At 35.1% G+C, this 14,526-nt stretch overlaps 1 protein-coding gene across 1 annotated transcript; it reads left to right on the top strand.

Moving 5' to 3' along the window:
* Positions 1-10,330: 10,330 nt before the first annotated feature.
* LOC145800902 (protein FAR-RED IMPAIRED RESPONSE 1-like) lies at positions 10,331-13,609 on the top strand. Its single transcript, XM_082890654.1, has 4 exons — positions 10,331-10,621; positions 10,715-10,772; positions 10,868-11,622; positions 13,478-13,609. The coding sequence occupies exons 1-4, from the start codon at positions 10,331-10,333 to the stop codon at positions 13,607-13,609; spliced, it is 1,236 nt and encodes a 411-aa protein (XP_082746780.1).
* Positions 13,610-14,526: the final 917 nt, after the last annotated feature.

Here is a 14,526-nt window from a genome sequence, read left to right on the forward strand (position 1 = left end):
CAACGACCCTCAAAACCCTATAATATTTTTCACAAACCCCAATTAGTATATCAACACCACAAAAATAAAAAAAATAAAATATAAATAATTCATTTAGCAATTGATTGTTGGTTCATAAAAAGCCAGAGAATTTAGTAAAAAGACTTGATCATACATTCAACAATGAAAACTAATCAACAATTAAATGCACACCTACTAATATCTATCATGTACAAATTAATATGTGCCTTCTCAAGAAACTTGGAGAAAGTGAGTATAATATGTGAGAGAGAAAAGGTTCCATCTAGGAGGTCAATAACCCATTCCAACTATTTCTAGCCTTAAAAAAAATATTGGATCAAACTCATCAAAATGAAGAATAATTAAAAAGTAATACGAATGACAGTTAAAAGAAAAAAGAAGTTATTTGCAAAAAAATTATGCAAGGTTCCATGAGAATCAATAAAGTTGCATTTTTGTAACATCCGTGACAAGAAACTTCATGTCTTTTACCGAAGAAAAAACTACTTGAGTGAAGGGCATAATTCATACAAATATAGATCAAACAAAAGTTACTAAGCATAACAAACATTTTGTTTCTGGAGATGATTGCATTTTTATTGAATTCTTGATATATTTATTTCATTTTCTAGACTTGTTCGGTAAATCAATTTTCTATTCAAGAATGAGCTACTAACTAGCCACCATGGGTAGACTGGATATAAAAAAGAAGTTATTTGCAAAAAAGTATGCATAATTATGAGAATCAACAAAGTTGCATATAGAAACTTGGCTCAACAAGACCTGAATCCCATATGTTAAACTCATATATACCTGCCACATTGCAAGAAAAATTGTCAATTTAATTCTTCAACATATCCAATCAACTAAGAGTTACAATCTACAATGACAGTTATACCTGCCACACTACAAGAGAAATTGTCAATTTAATTATTTAGCATGTCCAATCAACTAAGAGTTACAATCCACAATGACAATTACTTTAGTGAGGATCAAAACTCAAGCAAGGCCCCTGATATTTGATAATGTTTCCAAGTTCTTTATTCAATATGAACAATATAGAAAAATCTAGCTGAAATCCAAAAATTATAGAAGCTAAAAGCTTACTAATTTAGCAATGACAATAAAATGGTAGACTGTGGAATTAAGATACATTGGCAACAGATTAAAAAATCTCAATTCAAGTAATGTTGAACAACACAATAATCTCACTTTTTCTTCACATAGAATATATCATTCACTTTCCACACATTCCATTGGTTAAATTCAACAATGGTCATGAACTGAACTAAATTCTAACCAAATCACCATAACATGCAAAATCTATAAATATTAAAATCATATATTTTTCAAAAAATACATTAAACCGATTATCACCAAATAGAGAAGAATATAGCCAATTAAACCCATTAAGGAAGAATTGACAATGTCCTTCCAAACACAAACAATTACCCACCCCTTTCCTACATTTATTTTTCTTCATTCATTTTGTCATTTTTTTCCCTTTTTTCTTCTTGTGTTCATCAATATCAATTCCCCCTTTCTTCTCTTTGTGCTTGTACAAATAGAGTTGGGTTAACAAACCAACTATGCAATGCAAGTGTGCATGTGTGTGTTTTGAATTATTAAAGCACACCACATATTCTACAATTAACTTGGAAAATAAAACTATGACTACAAGGAGCAGAAATAGAATTGATTTTAGAAGTGTGAAAGAGATGGAGAAATTGATCGATCATGAAAAAAAACTTAAAGTCGGTGCATGCCAAAAATTGATTAAGAGAGAAACAAATTTTTAAGGCTTCTCAGAAATTGATTTGAGAGAGAGAGGGGGGGTTATTGTTGCAGATGGAGGGATTTTGAGTTTTGGAAGTGGTAAAGGGGTTGGAGTTAGGATGAGGCTTTGGTAGAGGGAAATCATTGAAGTGAAGAGGGCAAATAGAGAGAGAGAGAGAGAGGCCCATATATACCTGATATCTATCTGGTTGGAGAGAACACCTTCACTTCAATGATGGAAGCCAATAGAGGCTTTAGTCCCGTTGTGGCTGGAACTCAACAGAGGCTACTAGTTATTGCAGGAAATTAAGGATTACACAGAGATAGTGAGAGTAGCAGAGGAGGAGGACAAGGAGTGAGAGACGAAAAAAAGAGAAAGAGAAGATAATCTTGTGGGTGTGGGGGAGTGAGAGGAAAATGTGAGGAGAGAGAGTTAACCGGTTGCTCAGGTTTCCCATTTTCTACCATTAAACAATTCAATGGTCCTGATCAATTGTTTGTAATCCAAGGGCAGATAATTAGGTTGCATATGACGTGCAACCTTCAATGGGTTGCACACCCAAACAGCTCCCGCAAACAAATAGATAAGTTGAGCATGTAAATTGAACATGATAATTAAAGGATGTGTCACGTATTCTATTTTCCTCCTCTCTTTCTCTCTCTTTTGTTTTTTCCCTGTTTCATATATTAATCTATGTATATCAAACTCACAATTCATTTCATGTGCAATCTCATCTTGCACGTGGAGACACAAACAGATTGAAAGAATAAGGTGGATATTGTAACGCCCTCAAAATAAACCCATTATATGTATAACATCAACATGCATTACTTAAAGAAAACAATTTATTTATTCATTCATCAGAGTATTACTAAATAAAAACATTACATGTAACATCAAATTAAATGCCCTATGGGCTTACATCTCTCCAAGCCAACACTTGGATACAAAATATGAGTTCTAACTCAAATAAAAATAAAGCCCTAGGCTTGATTATTTATCAAATAAAAACAAACAACTAAAGATAGTCTTCAAAATCCAAATCCTTCCAAGCTAAGTCCTGGGAGGTAGCTTATCACCTGGACCTGAAAATGATGTTCCCATAAAGGGTGAGCCACAGCCCAGTAGAAATATACTAAACCAAATATAAGCATTGAATAAAGCAATAGCATTCAACAGATGGTTAACCAAGATAATCAATTACATCATTATACAGTTTCATGACACTAATGCCTAAGACATGTTTTACTTTCCAACTTTATCATTATGGCTCAGAACCTGGCCAATCTTTCAACAGTGAACCATACATAATATATTCACATTCATCCAGTGTCAACAAACAGATGAGACTCAGGCTCAAATCAAAACACTTCATACTTCCAATTTGATACACATTTTAGTGCTGTATCAATAAAACACTTCAATATAAATAAGCACACATAAAAGTGATGCTAATGGAGTCCATCCCCTATCTCCTCCCAAACAAAATCCGGTTTAGAGGTCCATCCCCTATCTTCCCCTAAACCGTGGAGTACATCCCCTATCTCCTCCCACACAAAACAATGAATGCAAACACATAACATATACAACACACAATCAATACACATAATGCCTGTATTAATTCAGCAGTCAAAATTGATGACTTAATCAATGATTAGTTTCAGTTATCCCTAATCCACATGCAGTGTCTACAACAAGCACGACTATCCTCCACCGATAGCCCAAAACAGTTATTTCTAGACTTGGAAATAAATATACCAACAATTCAATAGACGAGTGATTTAAATTAACCAACTATGCCATTTAATCAATGAATTTCCCAATTTCATGAATTTAACCATATTTTCCCAATTCCAAGAATTAATTATACAAATTAATTTATTATTACCACTAGGGTTTTTCCCAAAATTACCAAAGTATCCCCAACATATCAAAATACCAAAACTCAGAACAAAACTTATAGAATGGAGTAGGAAATCCCTACCTCGAAGAAATAGTCCCAAAAGAGAAGATGAAGATGAAGACCCAAACTCCAAAGTGCTCCAAACTACCAACAATTCAGATTAAATGGAAGCCCTCGACCCACTCTATCTTTTTAATAAAGGATCTAAGGTAGAAACTCACTCTAAGTAGATCAATCCTAAGAGAGAAGGTGTGTAGAGGGAGAGAGAACTCGTAACTAGGGTTTTGGAATCTGAAAGTGTATGAAAAACTGATCTGAAACACGCTGCTGCCTATTTAAACCTGACAGGCTCGCTCGAGCGAAGACTTGGTCGCTCGAGCGACCAGACACAGAAAATCTACGCTCGAGCCAAGGAAGCCTTGCTCGAGCCAACAACGCAAAAGCTCGCTCTAGCGAAAGAAATCTCGCTCGAGCGAAGAACTCAAACCCTCAGGTCTGTAACCAGACACACGCTCGAGCGAAGGAACTCCCGCTCGAGCGAAGAACGAACTAACTCGCTCGAGCGAAGAAAAGCTCGCTCGAGCCAAAACCCTCAGCTCTCAGGTCTTACTTCAAAACGCAATCCTCGCTCGATCGAAGAAACCCTGGCTCGAGCGACGGACCAAAACAAAGATCTCGTTCTAGCGAAGAACTTCTCGCTTGAGCGAAGGGTCAAAATTCTGGGCAGCAACCCTTTGCTCCCAAGCTCAACCAACCTGCTACAAACCTGCCCAATGCATCCCCCAACTCAGAAATAGGAAATTAAAGGACGGTAACAATCATAATACAATGGCAGGAGCTACAGAACCTAAGTCCGGATACAATAATCAAATGGGAAAAGACCGAGGTCGCTATAGATATAGACAGATAGAACCTAATAATAGATATAATAGGGGGTGAAAAAAAATTGATTTCAAGAACTCATGAAACTAAAATTCTCAAGCTGTTAAGATGTGCACCTCAATAAGATGTACACATCATAAACACATTTATTTTAAGCCATTAGATTTTTACAAATTAATCTGAACCACTAAATAATTTGATTAGAAATCTTGAGTACCTCTTCAACCGGTTACCATTTTTACAAATTTCTTCACCGATTTTTCTCTTTCCAGCTGAGCTCTTCACGTTGTTTTCCCAAAGCCCCCTATGTTTTTGACACACTACTCCGACACTCTTTTTTGCCCTCGAAGACATCCGTGCGAACACGACCTACCCTCGACTTCGCCTGAAGGTATGTCTCTCTCTCTCACTCTCTGTGCAACTTTTTTCTCTCCTCTTTTCTCCATGTCCATTCTATGAAACCTTAGACTGCAATCCCTTTCTTTGAAATTGCCCCTTTCATGTTTGTGAACTCATTGGTTGGTTTATAAATTAGGAAAATATTAGGTTTAGGTTTTTTTTATGTTTGTTTGCTTTGGTGGTTGTTTTGATTTCCTTCTTCGAAATCCCCTTTTGTTAACCCCTATTTCTTGTATCGATTCTTGTTTCCCATTCTTCAAAATGCCCCTTTCATGTTTGTGAACTCACTTGGAGTGGTTGAATTCTAAATTTAGGAAAAGATGATATGAATAGCTTTTGTTTGTAATGTTTGTTTGATTTGGTAGTTGTTTTGACTCCATATATATAGATATATCTTGAAATTTTGGTTGAGTTTGTGAAATCTAATGTGTGGGTAATTGAATTTTGTACTCATGTAACTGATACGAGACTGCAATTATTTATTTATTGAAATCTGTTTATGTTTCTAATTCTTCATTTCTTCTTATGTTATACTTCTGGTAATGGTGCTTTTGGGTTATCATTGAATGTAATATTCCCCTTCTGGATTAGTAGTTGCATATTTTACCTATGCATTTGAGGATTTTTATTGATTGATATACAATTCTTCTCATGATTGGATGTTGTTGGTGCATTATCTATGCACATATTATTTTAATAGTAATTTTATATCTATTTGGAAATCCATCAGATTGAGTAGGTTCTTATTAACATTCAACTCAATGTAATATATAATGAATGGCAAAACCAACGATTTTCTATATAAGTTTAGAGGAAAAAAATTCATTCTTTATTATACCAATAGATGCCCAGCATAACCAATGTATAATATTAAAAAATCCAATGGCTTTATGTTGTCCAAGAGGAAGAGTAAGAGTAAGAGATAAAGGATATATAGAATAGTGATACACGTCAAATCACATTACTGGAGAAAAGAAAATTGAACAGATAACAAAATAAAATCAAACCAATTGATGGATATCTATAAGTGTTGAAACTGAGAAGCTTGAGGGAAAAGAGAATTTATTGAGGGCTTGAATAACTCGATCTCAATCAAAATTTCAAAATAATCTCTAAAATAAGAGCTTGAAGTTGTATCTTTGTGAGCCTTGATGCGTAGAGCGTACTTGATGTGAGATAACGTGGAAGGATCAACACATGGTTGAAATGCTTGATGATTCAAAGTATTGAGAGTTTTTGGCGATAATTAATTTAGCATTTAATTAATTTACATTTCTAGAAAAAATAATTGTCAAATTCTGGAACTACACTAATTCTAAATATTCCCCCTAGTGATATATTTACCTACCTCTCTAGCATACACTTTATTTCGATTGGTTGCTTATTTGACATACACTTGAAGTCATGTCTAGGATGACTCTTGTCCATTCTTCATTACAAAAGTGTTCCAATTCTTTGTATACACTACTTTTATTGAGGGCTTCCTAGATTTATGAAATTATATTGTTTGCAGTAATCTTTTGATATTGGAATTTAAAGTAATGATGTTTGTATAGCATATGATTTTTAATAACGGATGCATAAGAAGGCAATTTAAATGTTTTACCTGGAAAATTAGTTTTCCTTACAAGCTGCTGGATTCTTGACTAGGATCTATTTCAGAACCTATTTTGCAAAATATTAGAATTTAACAATTTTGTTAGTTGTCATTATTGTCATCATGAATGATCTTGATAATAAAATTCTAAAATTTTATTAGAGTATGATTTTTATGATGCTCAAATGAAAACATCAGCTTTTCAAAAAGGCTTTATTAAGATCAGAAAACCCAATAACAAGAATCAAATAGTCAGCCTAGTTAACAGCAACTCATCTTCCTCTTTGACAGAGAAAAGTACTAGGAATTAAACTAAGTTATGTATTTTAAGTAAACAACAATTCTACATAATCAAGAAAAATACTAAGAAAAATGTCTACAATGTTGAATGGTTGGATCAAATTGATATAGGGTGTGGTCCACATCTAATGAAGTTAAATTTATATTAGACATTCAAATTGTAGGCACTTTTCTACATACATATCATTTATGTTAAGCAAGAATTATAACCAAAGCCATAGTTGCTGTCATTTGTAGTTACTTACTGTATGATGTATAACTACATGTGACTATGATATATGGATTGATGTTGGCTCAAATAATTTGGAAAATACACCCACAATTTTATTTTCTTTCAAATTTGTAATAATACATTGGCACAAACTTGAAAGAAAGAAATACAATTTTTGACATAAATAGCTATTAAAATGCAACTTTTTCACAGATATGCTTATACAATCTAAACTACAACTTGTACTATTAAATAAGACAAAAAAGAAAAAAAGAGAGAAAGAAAGAAAGAAACGTGCTTTGCTTTTATGACGCTGAAAACAACATATTTCCTTAATGTTATGTTTGGATCATGGATTTAGTTAAGGATTTGGAAAGGGAAAGGGAATAAGTGCGTGAAATGCAATCATATTTATTTCACATTTCACCTACATTTATCTTTTTGCTTTTAAATTGCTACTCAAATCCATGATCCAAACACAACATAATGGTTCTATGAAGATAAGAAAACCCAATAACAATAATCCAAATCCAATCGTCAAATAGATGAATAGGCTAGATACCGAGTTATCAAAAAAATAATCCAATCGTCCATCGAATCAAATAATCTTTTTTTTGTCTTTTTTCTTTCGAGATCTTTTATTTTTTATCTTTTAAGTGGTCAATCGGTTGGTGTTGGTACATTTGTTTAACTGTTTATGTAATGGTTATTGATACTTTGAACAAAGGTTGTACAGTTTCATCTCTATTATTGGTTATGCAGTTTGTTAATGTGAAAAGATGTGCAAAATAATATTTTTCATACATAGATTCTTCCTTTTCGCCCCATAATCATAAATCTCCTTATGTATTGTCTTCTTTAGTAACTCTGTTAGGACCTTTTGTTGTCAAATTCCATGGAAAAAACTAAGGTTGTAATCAAGTTGTTATTTTTCAGTTTTCCAGTTTTTGTCTTCCCGCTCGAGCGGGGAAAGTGACGCTCGAGTGGGGTTTGCACTCTCACAGCATCTGTTACGTTTGCAAAACTACTGGGTGTTGTGATTGTACGCTCAAGCTTGGGATCTTCCGCTCGAGCGTGAACCCTGTATGAAACACGCAATATGGAGTCTTCGCTCGAGCGGGCATTCCCACGCTCGAGCGGACCGCGCGATCTCAGTTACTATATATTCGTGAGTTGGTTCAATTCTAGGGTTAGTTTTCCTAGATCTTGTTTAAGGGTCTTAGGGTTTTGTTTGAGGTTTTTTTCTGATGTTTTTGGTGAGTTTTCCTTGATAGATTTGAGAGGGTTTGTAACCTATGATCTAAGATACTTACATCAAGGAGTTTGTTTGTTCATAATTAAGAGTAGCCTTCTTCGGTGGATTCTGAAGATTCAAACATGGAGTTTCAAAGGAGTTTGATTCTGTACGTAGTCGTTGATTCGACAAGTGAAGTTGTGGATTCAACTTCAGATCAATCAGTTCCGAGACGAAGGCTTGGTGAAAGAGTTACAGAAGGTTTGAAGACAAATGGATGAGTTGGGTAATTTGTTTGTTATCTTTGTAATCGTTCTTTCTTCAGTAGTAGATTGATTAGTGGCGTTTCGCTCGTGGTTTTTGATTACAATTGAAGGTTCTTCAATTGTGATTTTTTCACGTAAAAATCGTTTGTGTCGATTTATTGTGTACTTCGAAAACAACAATCTAAATCACTTTCGTTAGTGCTTGATGATTTAGATTATGTGTTTTGAATGATTGGGAATTGAAATATTTTAATCTTGATCTAATCACAAATCACTTAGGATTTTCAAACTCTGTTTCGATGTTCTGTTGTTGTTTGTCACAGGTCCTCAATTTCTACATCTTAACATAGAAGCGAAGCTATACCTCCCCCCTCCCTCCCTCCCTCCCTCCCTCCCTCCCTAGCAGTTGCATTGGCAGGTGTGCTTTTTAATTTATTTAATTTTAATTAATAGCAAGGCACTGCCAGGTGTGCTTTTATTTATTTTTTTATTTTAATTGATAATAGGATACTTGCAAGTGTGCTTTATTTATTTATTTTCTTTCAATTAATAGCAGGGCACTGGTGGGTGTGCTTATTCACTTATTTGATTTTGATAATTAATATTTGATAGCAGGGCACTGGCGAGTGTGCTTATTTATTTGTTTGATATTAATTTATAGCAGGGCACTGGCGGGTGTGCTTATTTATCTGTTTGATATTAATTTATAGCAGGGCACTGGCGGGTGTGCTTTTTTGTTAATTTGTTTCATTTTAATTGATAGTAGAGTACTTGCAGGTGTGTTTTTTTATTATTTCCATTCAATTGATAGCAAAGCATTGGTGGGTGTGCTTATTTGTTCATTTTCTTTTAAGAATTGATAATTTATAATAGAGCACTGGCGGGTGTGCTTTTTTCTATTTTCTTTTAACAATTCATAATTGAAAGCAGAGCACTGGCGAGTGTGTTTTTTCTATTATCTTTTAACAATTGATAATTGAAAGCAGAGCACTGGCGGGTGTGCTTTTTCTATTTTCTTTTAACAATTGATAATTGAAAGCAGAGCACTGGCGGGTGTGCTTTTTTCCATTTTCTTTTAACAATTGATAATTGAAAGTAGAGCACTGGCGGGTGTGCTTATTTGTTCATTTTGTTTTAATAATTGATAATTGAAAGCAGAGCACTGGCGGGTGTGTTTTGTTTATATTTTACTTTATAATAGGGTGCTTGCAGGTGTGTTTTTGAATTTATTTCCTTTGAATTGATAGCAGAGCATTGACAGGTGTGCTTATTTATTTGTTTGATTTTAATTTATAGCAGGGCATTGATGGGTGTGCTTTTTTATTTGTTTGTTTCATTTTAATTGATAGTAGAGTACGTGCAGGTGTGTTTTCTAATTATTTGCGTTTAATTGATAGCAAAGCATTGGCGGGTGTGCTTATTTGTTTGTTTTCTTTTAGGAATTGATAATTGAAAGCAGAGCACTGGCGGATGTGCTTTTTATATTTTAATTTATAGTAGGGTACTTGCTGGTGTATTTTTGAATTTATTTGTTTTGAATTGATAGCAGGGCATTAGTAGGTGTGCTTATTTATTTGTTTGATTTTAATTTGTAGGAGGGCACTGGCGGGTGTGTTTTTTTTGTTGATTTGTTTGATTTTAATTGATATTATGGTATTTACGAGTGTACTTTTTTATTATTTGCATTTAACTGATGCCAAATCTGCACATCTGTTGTCTACGTGCACATCTGTTGTCTATGTGATTTGTTATGTAGATATGATGGATGAACTTGAAAGTAGTAGGCAGAAAGAGGTCAATAGTGAAATTGACAATCAAGTTGCTCCGGATGGCAAGGATGATGTTATCGATGGGAAAGAAGAAGGGTTAGCTTCCCAAACCTATGATAGTTTACGAATGCTTACTAAGGTTGATGTTTTGCAAATAAAATTCAATTCAAAGGAGGATGCTTATTCTTTCTACAATGCATATGCTAAGGTCATCGGTTTTAGCGTACGAAGAAGTAGGAAACGAATTTGTGGAGACAACAAATTTGTAGAGAGTAGGAAATGGGTTTGTTCAAGGAAAGGCGTAAGAGAAAAGAAATACTTACAGCGTGTAGAACAGACAAGACAATTAAAAAATATGTTGTGACCCACTTTGTAGGGGAACACAACCATCCCTTGGCAGCACCACACTGCATCCATTTTCTGTGGTCACATAGGTTTGTAACAAGTGCAGACCAAGCTCAAGCAATGGCCATGTGCAATGTGGGTATGAGAACAAGTTAGATCATGGATTTTATGGTCCATCAATCAGGGGGTTATGAGAAGGTGGGCTTCATTCACAGAGATTTGCACAACCAATTCCAAGCTGAGCGCAAAGTACAACTCGCAGAAGGGGATGCAGAGGGTGCCTTAGGATACTTATCAGCTAAACTAGATGCAGATCCATTATTTTTTTTCAAGTACAACGTTGATAAGGATAACCGGTTGGACAAGATTTTCTGGGCAGATGGTAGGTCTCGGATGGACTATGCTGCATTTCGTGATGTATTGGTATTTGATACAACTTATCGTACAAATCAGTATAAGAAGCCATTTGTGATTCTAGCTGGCGTGAGTAACCATTTTATGACAATCATATTTGGATGTGCTTTGTTGCCTGATGAGACAATGGAGACATACACGTGGGTGCTGGAAATGTTAATGGAGGCCGTGGATGGACAAAGACCCTTCTCTGTTGTAATAGATGGTGAAAGGGCAATGCGTCATGCAATCGAAAGAGTTATTCCAAATTGCAGACATCGTTTATGTTCTTGGCATCTGGAGAAAAATGCCTTGACAAATGTCCACATACCAGAATTTACTAATGATTTCGCACAGTTGATGTTAAAGAAATGTAAAATTGTTGAGTTTGGCAATGCCTGGGCTCGTATGGTGAAACAATACAAGTTGGAGAACAATAACTGGGTGTTGGAGATTCACCGCAAGCGTGATAAGTGGGTTGAGGCGTATCTTCGTGGTCACATGTTTGCTGGGATGAGGAGCACTCAATGTGTCGAGGGAATGAATGTATATTTTAATATGTTCCTAGAATAAAAGGTAAGGTTGTACGAATTTGTAGCACAATATGATAGGGCTCTTGCTAGGATGCGTGTTAATGAGGTAGAAACAAAATCTAAAACAGAGAATAGTTTCTCGGTTTTGACTATGCCATTGAGAGGTTTGGAAAAAATGCAGCTGAGCTCTTTACTCGGAAGATTTTTTCATTATTTTGACGTGACATCAGCAAAGAGGGTAAATTATTTGTGATGGAAAGAGTTGAGTCGGAGGATCGTCGCACCTATCGTTTTGGTGAGTACAAGGCACCAACAAGCACATGGACGGTTGAGTATTTTCCAACAGATATCACAATAAAATGTTGTTGCTTGAAGTTTGAGTTGTTTGGCATCCCTTGCTGCCACATGGTTGCTGTCATGAAATCTGAACAATTAATGTGTATTCCACTGAGTTGTGCCTTGACGAGATGGACAAGACGTGGTAGGTCAGGATATCAACAACCAAGTCTTACCCAAATTTCTAGCACCCTAACACAGATAGCCCAATTTGGTATTCTGAGCTCATGTTTTAGTGAAATGTCATATTATGCCTCACACGCAGATAACAATTTTGAAGAGGCAAGGGAAATGGCTTTCCAGATGACATTGAAGATGAAAAAGCACTAGGCAATGCGAACAGAATATAATACCAAGGTTGGGGACAAAAATATTGCACCCAAACTATGTGGCGTTGGTGATCCTAATGTAGTGAAGACCAAAGGGAACCCCGGAGGGACATCTTCTATGGGTAAACCTCCAAAACCAAGGCGGTGTGGGTATTGTAGGTACGGTACTTTAATTGCATGTCCTTTTTCCATCCTGTTGCATGTACATGATTACTAAAATTGTTTATGCATTATTTGCTATTGTAGGAGCATCGGACACACAAAGCGGAGGTGTAAAAAATTGGCTTCAACTAGCCAGAGAGAGGTTAGCGACTTAGATATTGAAACATTCATGAACACAGAGTTGGAGCCCCACATGGAAGATATTGATGAACTGACAAATTCTCAAGTGTAGTTTAGTTTTATGATGAGCCTTATAGTGATCGATACGTTGTTTTTGCAAGGAGACATGAGTGCATATTAGTTACGTTTTGTTGATGTCTTAGGTGTTTTTATCTTTCACAATATCCATAAATTTCTTAGTTTGGAGAATCATTTAAAAAATAAAGGTGAATAAATCCCAAATATGTTTTCTCGACTACTGTCCTTAAGTTGGATGAGTTGTCCTTACGTTGGATGAGTTTACAATCACTACTAATATTGCAACGTCTCTCTCTCTCTCTCTCTCTCTCTCTCTCTCTCTCTCTCTCTTTTTCAGCCCTATTATTTGTTTTTCTTTTTAATGAATAACAAAGAATGCATAAATATGGCTATGCCACCCCAAACGTGTGGGGCTCCTTTCATATTTCAGTTTTGATTTTTTGAAATTACCTCGTTTTCTTATCAAAATTGCCATCTGTCCACCTTGTTTTACATGTTAACATGTAAATTTCTTAGTTTGGGAAATCATTTAAAAAATAAAGGTGAATAAATCCCAAATCTGTTTGCTTGACTACTGTCCTTAAGTTGGATGAGTTGTTCTTATGTTGGATGAGTTTACAATCACTACTAATATTGCAACGTGTCGCACTCTTTTTTAGCCCTACTATTTATTTTTCTTTTTAATGAATAACAAAGAATGCATAAATATGGTTATGCCATCCCAAACGTGTGAGGCTCCCTTCATATTTTAGTTTTGATTTTTTGAATTGTCTCGTTTTCTTATCAAAATTTACATTTGTCCACCTTGTTTTAGATGTTAACATATGTTTGAATCTGACGTAGGTAATTGAACTTGGCACGGATAAAAAAACAACAACAATATCGGGTAAAGGAAAAGCGGTAGCTCCTCCCAATGACCTTGGTATTTTTCCTAAACGGGCTGTTACTGTGGAGTGCAGTGAAAGAGTTAATTAATTCTGAAATTTCGGCAATTGTGGGCCGCCTACATATCCAAAATCTGATCGAACGGGTAGGAAAGGCTTATGTCAACTTGGTCCGAGAATTCTTTGGTAGCATACCAAATAATCCACATGCAGCATAGTTCGTGGAACATATGGCAAAACAGAAGAGCAAAGTCAAAAGCAGCACGAAAGACAAGATCTAACCATGCAGAAACTATTTTGTGTTGAAGCTTCATAAAATTCAACTAGTGAAGAGGAATCTGATGGGTCCAACCATGATAAAAGCCAACAAATGGACACAACCATGGATGCATGACCAAACTTCTTGTCAACCCTGTTCTTTTATGAACAGTGTCAATTTTTTTTTTCCTTCTTCACTTGTAAAACAAATTGTAAACAATGTCAGCCTTACTATGAATTTTTTGAGTGATTGTAATTGTAACAACTAAGAGTACTACTTCACAATTACATATCAGATGTAGTTTCATCACACCAATCTTTAGCACTAGTAGATATTCCATACAAATTGGTAAAAAAAATCCAAAACTAATATACTTATTCAAGTATCCACAAAAAATTGCCAAACCAAGTTAGTTACATTCGTCCAAGCTTCTTCAACCATTAAATATGCTCATAATTGTAAAAAAAAAACTTAGTGGCAAAAACGATGTTTGTTGTCAAATCTTTCTTGTTCCTTCTGGCCTTCCGGAGCCTAAAGTACCTGTTCAAAAGGAAATTACATTGAATAAGTAATGAGTTGAGCTTATGAAGGGCATAAGTTGTTCATGGTTTGGGGATGTACCTCTCTTTGTATGCGTCAAACCGATCCATAACATCAATATCCTCACTGTTCGACAAATCTTTCACTAGGTCGACTAGCAGCCTAAACCTTTCCACCTTATCAAACTAAGAAAATAGAACAGACAATAT

Source organism: Camellia sinensis, chromosome 10 (assembly GCF_055761805.1).
Source record: "Camellia sinensis isolate YWXY chromosome 10, ASM5576180v1, whole genome shotgun sequence".
Taxonomy (NCBI): domain Eukaryota; kingdom Viridiplantae; phylum Streptophyta; class Magnoliopsida; order Ericales; family Theaceae; genus Camellia; species Camellia sinensis.